The sequence below is a fragment of the Lepisma saccharinum genome, chromosome 15 (assembly GCF_977018435.1).
Source record: "Lepisma saccharinum chromosome 15, izLepSacc3.1, whole genome shotgun sequence".
NCBI classification, from domain to species: Eukaryota; Metazoa; Arthropoda; class Insecta; order Zygentoma; family Lepismatidae; genus Lepisma; species Lepisma saccharinum.
The window spans coordinates 80,577,175-80,593,616 of NC_139243.1; the positions used below are offsets into that span (position 1 = coordinate 80,577,175).

Here is a 16,442-nt window from a genome sequence, read left to right on the forward strand (position 1 = left end):
TGTTGTTTAAAGTTCATTTTATGCACAGATAGGCTAATCGGAACTGGACCTACTAGCCCAGTCAACGAAGGCCAAAATACATCGAATGTCGGGAATAATTCCGTAAAATCTGAATTTTGGTCAGTTGTTAGAACACTATACTAGCAGTGCAAAATCCCGAAAGTCCCCGCCCCGCGGAGCTCCCCCAGCGCCGCCCTCCAAACATCAATTTTACAGACACTCTGTTCCTGGCCTATATCTCCGTAACCAATGGTCACAGGCGAGGAATCTTTTTTTGTATTCTTAATCCTCATTAGGTGGACTACAAAAAAGGATCGATTTAATTTTTCGATAGTGTCAGTGGTTTGCCGTAATTTAAAAAATCTGTAATAACTGAAAATTTCTAGTAGCTACTTTTTGCCTTGTAACCTAACTGCGCTAGGCACAGGAAAATTGAGGATTCTCGATAGTACACAGGCAATGTTGTGGCCATGTAATCAAGGAAACACAATTTGAACTTTATTATAGCCGCTGCGTCACACGGTAGAGATATTTAGTTGATTGATTTCGTTTATTTTCTTGGCTTTTCTGGGCTAGACTCTACTTTACGTCCTTATCTGCATGGTGATTGCTTCTTTGCGTTCGCGGTGCGCGTTCGTGGTGCGGCAGCCGGCATCTCTTCGGGTAAGTACCTTTTTTTTTTTACACTTTCTGTTCACGATAGCCCCACTAACCATTCACGGGGACGAGTTATGCCTACTAGGTTAGGTTAGGCCTGTTAGGTTAGGTTCTATTAGCACTCCTTTCACCCCTAAATATGTGCTTCATCATAGAAAAAAATCCTCAGTACGTTCAATTACGCATATCCGGACAACATTGGTTTTTCTCGAGTTTCTCCTCCAGATTTTTTCCTTATAAAATAAGCTTCCCAACGATATATGACACGTTTTCCTTAGGAAAAGGACGTAGAGTCTTACCCTTTTCAGCAACTTTTGGCTAATCACGTAGATGACATGAAGAAATTAATGAAGGGACACTCGAAAAGAACATCCATGCCTAGGCAGGGATTCGAATCCGGAATCCCTGACGTCGCAGCGTCCTGTGCTAACCACTGCGCCACGGAGGTCCATCTAGAGATTTTAGTGTCAGTTGTCAACAACTTGACCGGAAAGCAACTGCATTACTTCCCTCTCTAGATTAAATACCTTGATAACTGCTGGTAGAAATCTAATGGATCGTGCCGACTTTTATTTGGATTACAGGGCTACAGAAATATGGCTACGTGTTTGAAGTGAATGTACTGTGTTGTACAGTGGGATCCATGAATATTACCGTATATCACCATGTTCATGCACTTTATTTGACCCAATAAGAGCTTAAAGAATTAAAAAGAAAACTTAAAAAATCTGCAGACAGCTTCTGCTCCAGCATACGTAAAAATCCATTCGCCATTTCACTGCATTGAACAATAACACGCTACATTTACTTCAAACGTGTAGCCATATTTCTGACTGTCCCTGTATAAATTCTAATATTTCCATAAATGGCATACACCCATACACTATATATTCTAAGCCTAGTTTCGGCCAACCCAAGATCCGCCGCGAGACCGCCACTGGGGCTGGCCATCGAAAGCTCGCTTGCCCCTGGGCGCACAAGTTCATTCCTTTATTGACCCCTCGCGTAAACTAGTCGACAGCTGATTGTTCCGGGTAATAAAAGACCCAGACTGGTTGCTTGTTTCCAACAACCCAGAATGTGCAATTCTCGTATCCCGAGGAACTGCAGCCTGCTTCTTCTTCTTTCTTTCCCCACCGTTATATGTAACTGTTCTCTCGCATACTTGCCGGGGATAATGTGGTCATTCTCTTTTGTCATCTTGTGCATGACGTCACACTATGTTAATAATTGGGCTTGATTTTAGGAGCGCGGCATCTACCGACCACCACGTTTCCGGCAGAAGTTTTAGATTGTGTTTTAAACATGCTGACTGCTTTTGGTTCTTACAGCATGGGTTCGCATAATTTAAGCAACTTTTCATAACGATTGTGCAGTGTGGTATTTGTAGGGGGGATGGGGGAATTCCCCCCTCTGGTCCCCCTCTCTGCTTGATAAATTTTATCCCTGGGGGAAATTGTGTTTGGGGAGGGAGACAAGAAATTATTGGCAATTTATAGTTACTTTTTCCCTACTTCGCCATTCAATTGCAACATTTTCTGTCGGACAACTTGAGGCTTCATTTGGCGAACACAGATGTGGCCTCAAGCGCTGCTCAATTCCTGGAACTGTCAAACAAGTGACCAGTGTTGAAGATCACCTCCCTTCTTTCCTTTTCTTCAACCCGGAATTTGGTAGGAAAATGCATGTGAAAGTTAAAATTTAGTTGTCACGTGACTCGAACTTGTCACGTCAGAACGTCTCTATTTGTATGAGTGGAACAATAGTATACGAAGATAGCCTAAATGGAATTTTTGACGCAAGCGCGATAGCCCTTTACGAAGTCATTTTGTAAAGAACAGTGTGCTTTTTTTAATCATGAGTTAGATTTCTTTGTGAAGCTAGAATGTTAGTGGAAAAAGTTCCAGACTCTGCTATGTCAGGAATCTGCCTTCAAAATGAACAAAATCTGATAAAGCTGGTGGCAGTGAATGCTGTGTTTATCAAAGGATCTGTTTTGAAAATTTGCAAGTGCATCTACACAAGAAGGAGGTATTAGTAAAGTGCTGAGTTTCTTTGTTTGTTGCCCAAGAGAGATTTAACAAATGTAAAATTACGTGGCCATGGATGGCTTGATGTATCTAGTGATGAATGAAGTTACATATACATTATCTTTCATTGCCCACCTAACAATTTTTTAGAATCAACAAGCTAATAGAACGGTGTCCGGTAAAAATGGCAAAGGAAAAAATGGCAACGGAAAAAATGGCCAAGTAAAAATGGCAAACGGAAAAAATGGCAAAGGTAAAAATGGCAAACGGAAAAAATGGCAAAAGTAAAAATGGCAAACGGAAGAAATGGCCAAAGTGAAAATGGCAAGTTTTCTTCTTTGGCAGTTGTCCTCTCTCAGCGTGCAGAATGATCGCTACCATTGCTTCATTTTCTTGCTGGATGCACCTGCTTAGCTACCACAATAAAGCCTACAGTCTTTACTCTGTAGGATGTTTGAATTTGAATTGCATTACTCCATATAAACCATATACATTGGTATTTGGAGGGTTCAGTACAGTTCAGATAAAAAAATATACTTACAAAATTTCTATAATTTACATTTTACTCTATAATATTCGTTATTAACTAATAGTTTTTTTTTAAAAAATTGTTTTTGAAACTTGTCATATTTCCTGCTTTAATATCATTTGGTAGGTTATTGAATATTTTAATTGCCATATGTTCGGGTTCCTCTTGAACTAATGTTAATGACTGCCAAGCCCAGATTGTCTGAATGACATCGTGGGGCCAAGTAAAAAAAAATGTGAAAATGGATCAAGTTGGTGTAATTAGATCTGTGAAGCACAAGAAATTTCAAAACAATCCAAAAAACCGTTGAAAATTCAATTTAAATTTGAGACCCAGTTTTGGGTATCGTGGCCTGGAGAAGAGAATTTTGATCAGAAGGCCATCAGACCCATTTCTGTGTCTCACTTTTTTTTGTAAATGACTTCGTTTCTTCAAATAACGAACTTCAATCACTTGAACTATCAAGCTCGTCAAGTTGCATGCATATTTTCTGTTTCTTGGTCATACATCGTCAACAGAACATACAACAGAAGTGCTTCTTCCATAAAATATTGCACGAAATGCAATCTACGCGTTCAATCACACTGAATATAGTCTTAATTTCTTCTTCTTCCTTTATTTTTCTCCTTCTTTGTTTAATTCTTCCCTGAAATACAACAAATGTCAAATAACGATGCTTTTTTTAATATGGCCTGTTGTATTGAAAATCAACAAAATAAAGTCATCGTAAATAATCACAGAGCACTAGGTTTATTACTACAATGTTACGGCCATTTGTACGCCATTGTTGTAATCGCCTGTTGCTATCTAGGGCCAGGCTACGAGTATAGTGTAACATTCTGGAGCCAAAACAATATCTTTGATCATGTTAGCAAATGACAAGTGAAACCCATATAGGCGTATCGCGGCCTGAAGCAATTGCTGTGGTGAGACACACAAGTGGGTTTCACGGCTTCATGAATGACGATACTTGAGACCCACTTTTGGGTCTCATGGCAGTCAACGTGTTGTGAAGTATGGCTTTAGAAGCTCATTATTTCGGGTGTTATATGTATATTCTATTGAACTTCGTAGCGCAATATTTTTTCTCGCATAGTGACATTTCATATGAAGGGAGGGTTAATATTTTGAATTGATTAAACCTTCACAGCATCATATTCAGGCGAATGATTATGGTCATAGGAACACACAGGATTTTGTTTCAATAATTTTGTTTTTAGAATTCCTCGACACTTGAAATTGTTCCTCCACCTTATAACATTCTTCAGATCAGACTGTTGTAGAAAGAAGAGCTTATCTCCAGCTTTCCAAGATTTAACAATTTTCATTTGAAAAAGTAAACAAGTTCGTCCCTCTTAGTGGGAGGGGGTTAGATAAGGGCTGACTTGAAGTCCTACTAGTAACAAACATGTGTGACTGGTCAGCAGGTGCGCGCAAAGCATAAACTTGTTTTCAGTCAAGATGAAAACCCATTCAATGCTGCACTCCCCTTAAGTTACATCAATCACACATGTTTCAAATTATTTACAAAAGTTAACTTTTATTAGTATGTGATTCTATAGCTGCAGTAACTCCTGCCAAAAGAAATAAACGGCATTATTTTTGAAAACATCAAATAAAATCTTTCCATTCAAAAACAAATTAATGTTAAAAGACATTAAATTATATTAAATTTTATTTCAAACTGTGAAATGCAAGACACATAATTTCTCAATTTTCACGTAAAATCGTAATAGGTAAATCTTGCCATTTCTACCGTTGCCATTTTTTCCTTTTGCCATTTTTTCCCTTTGCCATTTTTTCCGCTTGCCATTTTTACTTTGCCATTTTTTCCGTTGCCATTTTTTCCTTTGCCATTTTTACCTAAATTCAATAGAACTTGTGTTAAGCTCCTGGGTCCTGAGATGCAAGTTAATTAGTAATGTTTATGATTTCGCAAATGTAACAGTAATTTAGCAAAGTAGTCTTGGGCGCTATTTTTATGTGGTAGAAAACTTTTTGATTCTGCCTCCCCGCAAAAGTTATGCCCAAGTTTGATTCAGATCCCCAAAAGTTAGGTCCCAGAGTAGCTTTCTGGCGGTGGGTGGTCAAAATCTCACTTTAAAAACTGTAGGCAAAGTCCCGATTAGCTGTTCTGATCATAAAGTGGATTTGGCCATTTCTTTCTGTCAAGATACAAATTTACATCGGCAATTTTTCATCAATTATTAATAATATGTTTTGTTCAAAGCTTTTTTTAAAAAGTTCAGTGACATAAAACGAAGTGTGGAGTGACCCCATTTACCAATTAAAATTGTCACCTTGTAATAAAGTGATCCCAGGTTCGATACCCGGTGGAGACACAGAGTGATTCGCGGTTCCCACTTTAAAACTGTAGGTCCAGTCCCGATTAGCCTTACTGTGCATAAAGGTGGACTTAAAACACCAAATCAACCAATCATATAATATATATATATACATATATATATTACATATAGCATCGGGTCACGCAACAATATATAAGCATTATCTCATGCTGTCTCTAGACAGTCGGTGGAATTCCCCCCCGCCTCTGGAAATTTCTTAAATGCCACAGTGCGATTGTATAATATTATGGAATAACTTGACGATCTTTTGTGTGTACATATCCATACAGCAGATTGATTGTGTTAATTTTACTCTTGTCTAATCGCGAAGATGAAGATGTGATGATATGATGAAATTGATGGACACTTACACTCAAGGCCAGCCCAGGATTCGAACCCGGGACCTAGTGTAGCCCACGGGACGAGACTTTGGCCTGTCTCGTCTCGTGGAGTCTCGTGGAAATGCTGTCTCGTCTCGAAAATATTCGTTTGTCTCATGACACATGGTCAATCTCGTCTCGTCTCGAATTTTTAAAAGCCTGTCCCGTCTCGCCCCGTGGACAACACTACCGGGACCCTTGGCATCGTGCGTGATGTGCTAACCACTCCGCTACGGAGATCGCAATACAACAGAAAAGTATTGTTCGGATGGGCGCAAATCTGGATGAAGTATCGGGTGAGGTCTAATTCATATTTTCTTAATATTGTAATTTTGAGTTCTTCGGTCCTCTGGAAGTCTGACTGCCCCGCGAGTGATAGCCTATCCGATAAAGATTTGTAAGAGGATTTCACAACCCGTCATCAATCAGTACCTCGGAGGATGAAGCAGTGGCGTACCCAAGGGGGGATTGATGGGTGTTATAACCCCCCTTTCGCCCCAGTATTCCTAAAAAAAAGAACGTCAAATGTAGGAAAATAGGACAAAATGAGGGCCGACTACCAAGAAAAAGTATACATAACCCCTCCCTCCCTTTCGAAAATCCTGGGCACGCCATAGGGTGAAAGGGTTGGTGTTAAAGATCCCGGGGGTTATTGCTGGTTGTTATAAACTGCTGAGTTTGGGTTGCGTCGTTCATATATGTTTGTGATTGTCTCTTCATTCATCGTAATCGTCGCGATTAGCCAAAAGTGTAAGAAATTAGATTTAATTATACTAAATCAACCAATCAAGAGAATATCGATTTTTTAAAATAAATTATAGGCTATGCTTCAAATTAATTTTGTGACAAGACCAACCATACTGGAAGTATTTTGACTGTGTTTAAGCGCTGGTCAGTTTTAATTCTCGGTGTACCATTAACTATGGGAATGAAATGGTCAACATTGCTTTTCTCTTTCTTTAGAGGAGTTTCTGTAGTGTGTACGTCGTCGCCTAGTAATCATGGGAACCCGGTTCGACTTGAGACAAAAACTCAAACCAAAATTTGGGTCTTACAGTGTACCCTGTACGCCCCCGTTCCTGCGCCACTCACCACTCGGGACCAAACTCCTGCTATTGCGGAACTCAATGAAATTACACTGTCCGAAAGTCTACCTTTTTCATATTTAATTACGACGGAACCGCGCCCTCGTTTTATCTTCTGTTCATGTACGTTTCGAGGCGCACCAGAGTGTGAAAACTGACGCATCGTTTCGCAGACGTACCTCATTACAAGCCTTTCAAGCACGTAATCATGAACATTAGTATCGAAAACGCGCACGAGATGGCAGAGCTTGTCGTGAAGAAAATAGCTTCCTGACGTTCACTTCTGAACATAACAGGAAAGTAATATTTCCCGAGGGAAGAAACAGCGTCTTTCGCTGTTCTGTCAAAGAGAAACTTGACCTCATTCATTGAGAATTGTGCAGAGCTGTGCCTTTTTATCGCCGAAAGTGATCCATATTGCATGAGCTTGCTTCAAGTAGTTCACGTACTTGCCGCCAGGGTGAACATGTTCCGTAACCGTGTGCAGCTGACTCTCTGTTCTCAAAGTGCACATGACGACGTGCTGCGTGAGGTTCTGTCAGTCGCTTCCTGAAAATAGTAGCAGGCCTCCCACGCGGCTAAAGAAAAAAAACGAAACACGCTCGCTTCCGTAGGCCTACTTTTTTTTTGACCCAGGCTAAACGTGTAAAAACACAGCGAAGATTGAACACAATTTATGGTTGTGCCACGATACCAACATCTTGAGTTTACTTAGATACTTATTAGAAAACTTTAAAAATAAGCTAAATTTACAAAATCTCAAAGTGCCTCCAAAAGCAGTGCGAATTAACGAGGGGATTTCCCCCCACAAAATAATTATCCCCGGTTTGGTTTGATTTGGTGTTTTTTAAGTCCACTTTATGCGCAGTAAGGCTAATCGGGACTGGACCTACAGTTTAAAGTGGGATTCGAACCACTATCTACCTCCATCGGGTATCGAACCCGGAACCCCTTGGTCACAAGGCGACGGCGCTACCAATCCGCCATCGGCAGTTTGACAAGAATTAATTGAAGTTGCTGTTGCATAACATAATAAACATATTACAAAATCATGTAACAATTTATGCTAAGAGATTACTGGTATTTTGATATCATTGTGTGGGCATTGAACACGCACCTACAATAAACGTGTTCTTTAACGGTAACACTTAGTTTTTAAAAATGAGGCTAATATTTTTCGTCATTAAAAACCGTAAATATATAACATGCTCATGTTTTTTAATGGAAGAAGGTGTAAAATAGGAGCACCATGGGTAAAAAGAGGGGGGTGGGGGCAGGCTTCAAGTGAAGCCGCCCCTGGCCACTTCGGTCTGATGTAAATTGTAGATGACCTGCACAATTTTGTGTTATTTATGCTGGCGATTCCTTACAGGATCGGAGATTTGCTGTTTGCGAAAAAATATTAAAATGGAAGCTAAATAAGGAGAATATATTGAAACAGGACTGAATTGTTTTCTCGACCCTGCCGTATAATACGAATAGTTAGACTTTTCGGCTCCAAAGGCGGGGGGGGGGGGGGGGGTCGGGTTGCAAGCAGGCAAGTATCTAAAAATACATTTCTGGGGCGTTCGACCAAGTGTCTCAATAATAATAATATAATTATATTTAATTAAAATTAAATAATAATAATGATATACGTAAATTAATTAATACTGTATTGTTATTACATGAATATCTAAAGAGATGGCAAAAGAAGATATAACAGCATGTATTTATTATGTAGCTTATCAAAATTTGTATAATAACAACTGCCCTGACAAGTAAATTAATGTCAAATAGATAAAGATTGAAAATTTATTGAATAACAAAGAAAGGAGTTAGAACTAATTGACGAAAAGTAAAGTTCCTGATTAATATTTTTTGCATATTATCATAAGTAGTAGAGTGCATAAATCTTTGAAACTGTCCTTCAAAGCCGTATGATCCCAACTCCTTGGCTTCCAATAGGTTAGTGGAGAAAAATAACCATCGATTATAAAAAAAATGCTAAACAATTATATTTTGATTATATAATTTTAGTGCTTGGTAAGTCTTTCGGGGGTCCGTACCCCATGGAGCTTCCCCCCCTAAATACGTCCTTGGTTCCAGGACTTGGTAGAGTCTTGTTTGTTACATTTGTTACTATAGCCTCAGTAACAAAGCATCCTTCTGTCAGTTAATAACTGGTATTTCTTCGCAGTTAAACCAAGAAGGCAGGAAAACCTGACGCAATTCCTTAAACTTACCAAAAACACATTGCGAAGTCATTGGAGCTGTTAAGTTTGGCAATACAGGACAAACAAGTAATTTGCGTTTCCATGGTAACGCACCTTCCTTGGTTGGTTGGTTCAAGGAGTCAATGCACTCTGTTTCTACATACCTACAAAAATATGTACACTCACTGGCAAAAAAATATAACACGTAGATCCTGAAAAACTGGCTTATCTGCAATGCGTACGGCGATAGAACTTCATCGCCGTAAAAGTAGTCAACATATTCCTAACGCACTGCAGAGAAGCCAGTATTTCAGGATCGACTACGTGTTACATTTTTTATTTATTTTTGCTGGTGACTGTACATTGGCAACTTGGAAAAACTGTCGCTCGGAGTCGGAGTATAGGCACGACTCTTGGCTTTGGCATGAGTGTTGCTTTGTGCCCGGCAACATCGCCACGATTAGCCCACTGGCCAACCGTTCCTATCACTACTGGTAATTTAGAGATATCTACAACAAAGGCCACGAATAGTTTCGCCAGCTTATCATTCTCTGTAACTCCGTAGCGATTAATGTAATGCTACAAATCGAACTACGAACTGGCAACAGCGCTTTTTCACTGCTTCGCAAGACGTCATTTTCCTTGTCTCTGATTGGTACAGAAAATGTCGAAAGCAGTGGCGTAGAAAGGGGTGGCCGACCGCCCATGGCCTTGCGTCCCATGAGATTGATACGAAAAATATGATGACTAGAATTGAGAAAAATAGAAGGAAAAGGCTATTTTTTGTGTGCATTAGAATTAAAACATTCTGTTTTTATCTGGTTTTAAATTCTAGTTTTACGTTATAATTTGAATGAATACGTCAAATTAGAGGTGCAACATACAGGTGAGCGGCGTCTTGAGCCTAAAGGGGCCCGAAAAAAGTAAAAATTATTGTTGTATTTCTGATGTGAAATATTTACGTAAAAATTCACGATAACTTGCTTGGACATTTTTATACATTTATTCTTTTCTTGAATAAAAAGCGCTATGTCTTGTATTTTCTTCTTTCTCTTGACCTTGCATTCCCAGTTTCAACATGTTATCAATAAAGCTTCTCCAACTGCTCGCTCTACCAAGTACCGACATTTGATGTGCGTCCTTCGATTTCTTCTTATTCCATGGTTTGTGATATTTACATCCTACCAATTTAGAAATGAGGAAGTGAAGAAAGACTTATTAATAATAATATAGGTTATATTTGAAGATTTGTAGTTTTCTTTTCTGATTTTTAAAAAAAAACAAAAACAAGTTTAGCATATTTAAGGATATTTCAGTTCTATCTTAGTGCCTGAAGAATATCTTTAAAAACGTATCATTACTACTACTTCGGTTAAAGAAAATTCCAGCAGTGTGTTACAAGAATAGACCTCTGCGAAGTTTAAATATCTACGTGAAGATTTTCTATCGATTCACATTGAGATTTCGAATTTAAAAAACGGATTGGGGCCTCGCATTCTAATCTCGCGATATGTTCTACGCCACTGGTCGAGGGATTGCTAGTGGGGAAAAGTTGCAGATTGGACCAAACGTTTGGGTTACAACACTAATGTCGATAATTATATTGTTTCTGTGTATTTGGATAGTGTTTGTGCATGCACAAAGATTTCATGTTTTCCAACATAAATAATTGTTCTCGTCTTTCTTTTCAGTTGCACGAGGCCGTGTCGAGAACCAAGACTGAATACCAGAAGTGCCTTGAACTTTATAAGCTCACCAGGGCGAAGTTTGAAGACCATTATATTAAATGTGAGTAACATGTATCCTTCATGCTTCCATTCTGAGAATTATAAACTGGTTTTGTGTGCAATTATCAGCAAAATATGGATGTAATTGTGGTATAAACACCAAGAAAGGTGTAAAAAATAACGCATTACACATTACTGGTTCTATATCGCAAGAGTAACAAGTATCTAGTGTTCAGAAAGTTGCATTTAAAAGTAACAGAAGTGCAGCTGAAAGTAATCCACAGGTGGTGGTGTTACTTGTAACTTCCAATATTTTGTTTTGTAACTGATTGGAATTTTTTTTAAAAAAATCTGTGAATCTGAGTTCTACGGGTAGATGAGAAGTTTCTAGACATTGAACATTTGCTGTAGTTTTTGTAATATTTAAGCAATCGCAATGAAATTTTATGTACATATACATTATGGAATAGAATTACATATGTGCCAACTCAGAATTAAATGCAGGCACCGGTGGCATCCTCCAGCTTCCTCAAACGAACGGGGATGGAATCCCGGTCTTCTGTATGAATTCCTTCGGAACGTTTATGATAATATCCCGAATCCGGGCCTCCAATTGTTCCACAGTGCAGGGTTTTGTCTTGTACACTTCCTCCTTTGCACAGCCCCACAGGAAAAGCCACAGGGCGTGAGGTTTATGGACTTACGGCAGGCCATTCGTGAGGTCCTAACGTCCCGGAAAATTGTGGTCGAAACAGGCCCGTACGGTAAGTGCAAAGTGTGGCGGCGCGCTGTCTTGCATGAAAACAAGCTCACCAGCGAGATACGATGGGCCAAATATACACTTGCAACATTGTCAGGTAGCGTTCGCCATTCATGGTATCATGCAGATAATATGGACCTACGATCCTATCGGCTATCATATTGTGAAATTCGTATGCATATACCGATATGTAATCCTATTCCATAATGTATATGTACGGAAAGTTTCATTGAGATTGCTTAAACATTACAAAAACCACAGCAATTTCTTAATGCCTAGCTACTTCTCACCCACTCTGTAAATTAATAGGTGATAAGTTTCGTGGCTATGCAAGCCTATTAATGAATTGCTAATACGTATGTCGACAACAGCGAAAGCAGACCATGCGAATATTATCGTGAATGCTCTAGAGCAGCGTTTCTCAACTGCCAGGCCCTGTCATGAATTATACCGGCCCGGGAGATGCTCCTGCAACAGTTTTTCTGCAACCAGCTTCATAAAAATCAAATTAATTACATAGTTATGAGTTTTCCGAGTATGATAGTGTAGTCATGGATTTCCCAAGTAATTGGAACATTTCAGTGTACAAAGTGCAACATGTCAATGCAAATCATCACTTAACAAATTAATTTAATGATATTGGCCTGAAGAAACTGCAAGATGTCTTTCAATCCAGCGGTTATCAACTAATTTAAACCTAAGCTTAGACATAATGAGACTACGTATTTCTTTTTTACGATTGTCATAATTTACATATTAATATTTAATTTTAATGGTGCAGATTAATACATATAAGTTTAAAAATTATAAAGGCTTTTACGAGTACAATAGTTGGTATTGGGGCATCGAGTTTAAAAAGAAGCCTTTACCTGTCCTCGGTCTCATAAAGGTTAAGAACCACTGCTCAAGCAAGAAGGAGTTCTAAGCAGAAGTGATTTTTCACAATTTGGAAAATCATAGTGGTTTTTCAAAAGAAGAAGCCATTTTGAAAACGGCTTGGCTGGCGTCGGCCAAAAGTCCAGTTTTTAACCACCGCTCCTAAATTCTTGGTGACGCATTTAAAAGGAAATTCCAAATATATAACAAAGGGCTAGGATTTTTGACCTAAAAATCACCAAAATAAGCAAAATAAAATATGCTCTTATGACCTAAAATTGTACAAAATATGCACTATAATTAAAAAAATATGCCCGCCCTTATAACTGGACTGTTTCAAACCAATATTTAAATGCCGAGATATTTTCACATACGTTAGTACTATTTTTAGTTCACTTTATGGGCGCTGAGTTGCAATGCACTTTCTCTAAATTTTCAAATAAAAGTGAAAAAGATTTTGCTACAGTCAAAAAAAATAAAATAAAGACTCGACTAAACATGGGCGTAAGAACGAATCCACTTAAAATATGACTGTATATTTGTTTAAAATGCAACAATATGCTGAATATGACCGAAAATCCATCAAAATATGCTATGTCACGCAAAACTGGCCAAATATGCCAAAATATGCCCTTAAAAAGCGCCTTTAACTTAATTAGTTTCTTCATAATATGAATTTCTATATATTTAGGGAACACATCACAAATACAAAAAAAAATATATGCTAAGTCATGAAAATCCTAACCCTAGATTATTATTAGTTTGTAATCATCATTATTACTAGGCGTACTATTTAATCCAATATATATAAAGCCCCAATCCCACCACTGACTGACTCACTGACATAAATGTTCTCCATGAAGGATGCCCCGGAGGCAAAAAATGTCCGATTACGACCCCCCCTGAAATCGTCCCAAAAGTCTGAGAAAATTAAAAAATCGCTCAATCGGCCCTTCCTTAAGGGTGAAAATGCCCTTTCCTCACGTCCTTAGCAACCGTTGCCACGGACATTTTTTACACCACACATTGTTTCCTTCAATTCTTAATTGTCGAGATACATTATATTTCTCACAGATCTACAACACACAGATGAATCAACTCCTGGTTTTGAAAAGGTGGCTCAAACAGGGGTGACATCTACATAAGGAGTTTCAGCCCAGATACAATTACGTATATATTGGTAAACTCAATGCGAAAATATTATCTACATCGTGGTTGTTTTAACTAAATGTTTATGGGGTATAATGACATGCAATTCCTTAGAGCTTGCTGTTCCTGTTGTTCAACATAGAAACGGACGTTTCTAGGGAACTTAAAGAAAGTTTATTTCACCCAGAAAATTACTGTAAGGGAATTATGCTAGACTTTTCGAATTTCAAAATACAAGCGTCAGAATTTATTACGGAGGCAAGGTAGGAATTTGAGGAGAATGACGGAAAACAATTATTATCCAATTATGTTTAAAAATATGAAAATGACAAAAGACGTAAATATTGCATTTCCAATTTAGTGTCGCTATTGAATTCGTTCTTGCAACACATCCAACTAATTATCTTGAAACTGTTATTACTTACGCAGTTTATTATAAGGAAAATAGACAATAATATTTTGAATATTTGTATCTTATTAGAGCCCATACAGACATAACGTTACTTTCTAAACTTTTCAGATTAGCGAACTTATACACTTGTTCCCCTTCATCCAATACAACATGCAGACATTTTACCCCATCTATAATATGATTACGCCCACAACGTGGCCAAAGGTCATGCATGCGAGCGTACAAGACGTGGCCGATGGCCACGTCGAAAGTACGCGAGTCCAATATATATAAAGCCCCAATCCCACCACTGACTGACTGACTCACTGACATAAATGTTTTCTCCATGAAGGAAGCCCCGGAGGCGAAAAATGCCCGATTACGACCCCCCATGAAATCGTCCCAAAAGGCCGAGAAAATTAAGAAATCGCTCACTTTGCCCTTCCTTAAGGGTGAAAATGCCCTTTTTTCACGTCCTTAGCAACCGTTGCCACGGGCATTGTTTGCAGCACACATTGTTTCCTTCAATTCTTAATTGTCGAGATACATTATACAGGGTGGACCATATTGATGGGACACATTTCAAATGCATATGTGGAGCATGTAGGAAGCAACATTTATTACCAAATATATGGAAAACACTGCCAAAGGACCGGAGTTTTGCACTGTGTTCAGTGTTTGAAGATTACATCCCTGAGATGGACACTACCTTGACGAGAACTTTTTTTGGCTCTAACAGTCATGTTCAGCATAGTTTTGCACAGGGTTTCGGCTGGAATGGCCGCTATCTCCCTTCGGATGTTGTCCTTCAGTTCATTGGTGGTAGTGGGCTTTGTGGTGTACACCTTGTCCTTTAAAGGGGGGGGGGGGCACTTGCCCTCCCTGAGATTTCTCTAAAGGCATAAAATAATTCAAATTTTGAAATTGTAGCGTGAAAACATGGATGTGAAGTGCCGTGAAAGACAGCCGATTAAGTGCCTAAGAAAACATTCTTCATGCCCGAATTGAGACTGCTTGGCATAAGGGACATGTGGCTGCAGCAGGATGGTGACACTAGTCATACAGCAGTAGTGTCAATGACAACCCTTCGACGACACTTCTCGGGACGGCTCATCTCGAGATTCGGTGATGTCCATTGGCCATCCAGATCCCTGGATCGAACTCCAGCGGACTACTTCCTGTGGGGTTACCTAAAGGGACAAGGTGTACACCACAAGGCCCACTACCATCAATGAACTGAAGGACAACATCCGAAGGGAGATAGCGGCCATTCCAGCCGAAACCCTGTGCAAAACTATGCTGAACATGACTGTTAGAGCCAAAAAAAGTTCTCGTCAAGGTAGTGTCCATCTCAGGGATGTAATCTTCAAACACTGAACACAGTGCAAAACTCCGGTCCTTTGGCAGTGTTATCCATATATTTTGGTAATAAATGTTGCTTCCTACATGCTCCACATATGCATTTGAAATGTGTCCCATCAATGTGGCCCACCCTGTATTTCTCACAGACCTACAACACACAGATGAATCAACTCCTGTCTTTGAAAAGGTGGCTCAAACAAGGGTGACATCTACATAATAAGGAGTTTCAGTCCAGATACAATTACGTATATATTGATAAACTCAATGCGAAATTATTATCTACATCGTGGTTGTTTTAACTAAATGTTTAGAGGTATAATAACAAACACTTGTTTAGAGAGTTTGCCGTGCTTGTTGTTCACCATGGAAACGAACGTTTCTAGGGAACTTAAAGAAAGTTTATTTTCACCCCAAAAACTACTGTAAGTGAATTATACTAGACATTTCGTATTTCAAAATACGAGCGTCAGAATTTATTACAGACGCAAGGTAGGAATTTGGGGGGAATGGCGGAAAACAGTTATTATCCAATTACGTTCAAAAATGTGGAAATGACAAAAGACGTAAATATTGCATTTTCAATTTAGTGTCGCTATTGAATTCGTTTATGCGAAAACACCCAACTAATTATCTTGAAACGGTTATTACTTACTCAGTTTATTATTAAGAAATTAGACAATACTCTTTTGAATATTTGTACCTTATTAGAGCTCATACACACATAAAGTAACTTTCGAAACTTTTCAAATTAGCGAACTTATACACTTGTTCCCCTTCATCCAATACAACATGCAGACATTTTACCCCATCTATAATATGATTACGCCCACAACGTGGCCGAAGGTCACGCATGCGAGCGTACAAGACGTGGCCAAAGGCCACGTCAAAAGTACGCGAGTCAGCAGTTTTATATCAACGGACTGGCCCCTTGCAAGTATTACTGGCAGCGTCTTTGG

At 38.9% G+C, this 16,442-nt stretch overlaps 1 protein-coding gene across 2 annotated transcripts in view; it reads left to right on the top strand.

Annotated features, from left to right (window-relative positions):
• Positions 1-16,442, top strand: part of LOC145999777 (tyrosine-protein kinase Fer-like) — a 311,283-nt gene that overhangs the window by 243,995 nt on the left and 50,846 nt on the right. For both annotated transcript variants that reach the window (XM_083137080.1, XM_083137079.1), the window contains exon 4: positions 10,913-11,009. In XM_083137080.1, the coding sequence (XP_082993206.1) occupies positions 10,913-11,009 (97 nt within the window). The remainder of the gene's footprint in view (positions 1-10,912; positions 11,010-16,442) is intronic.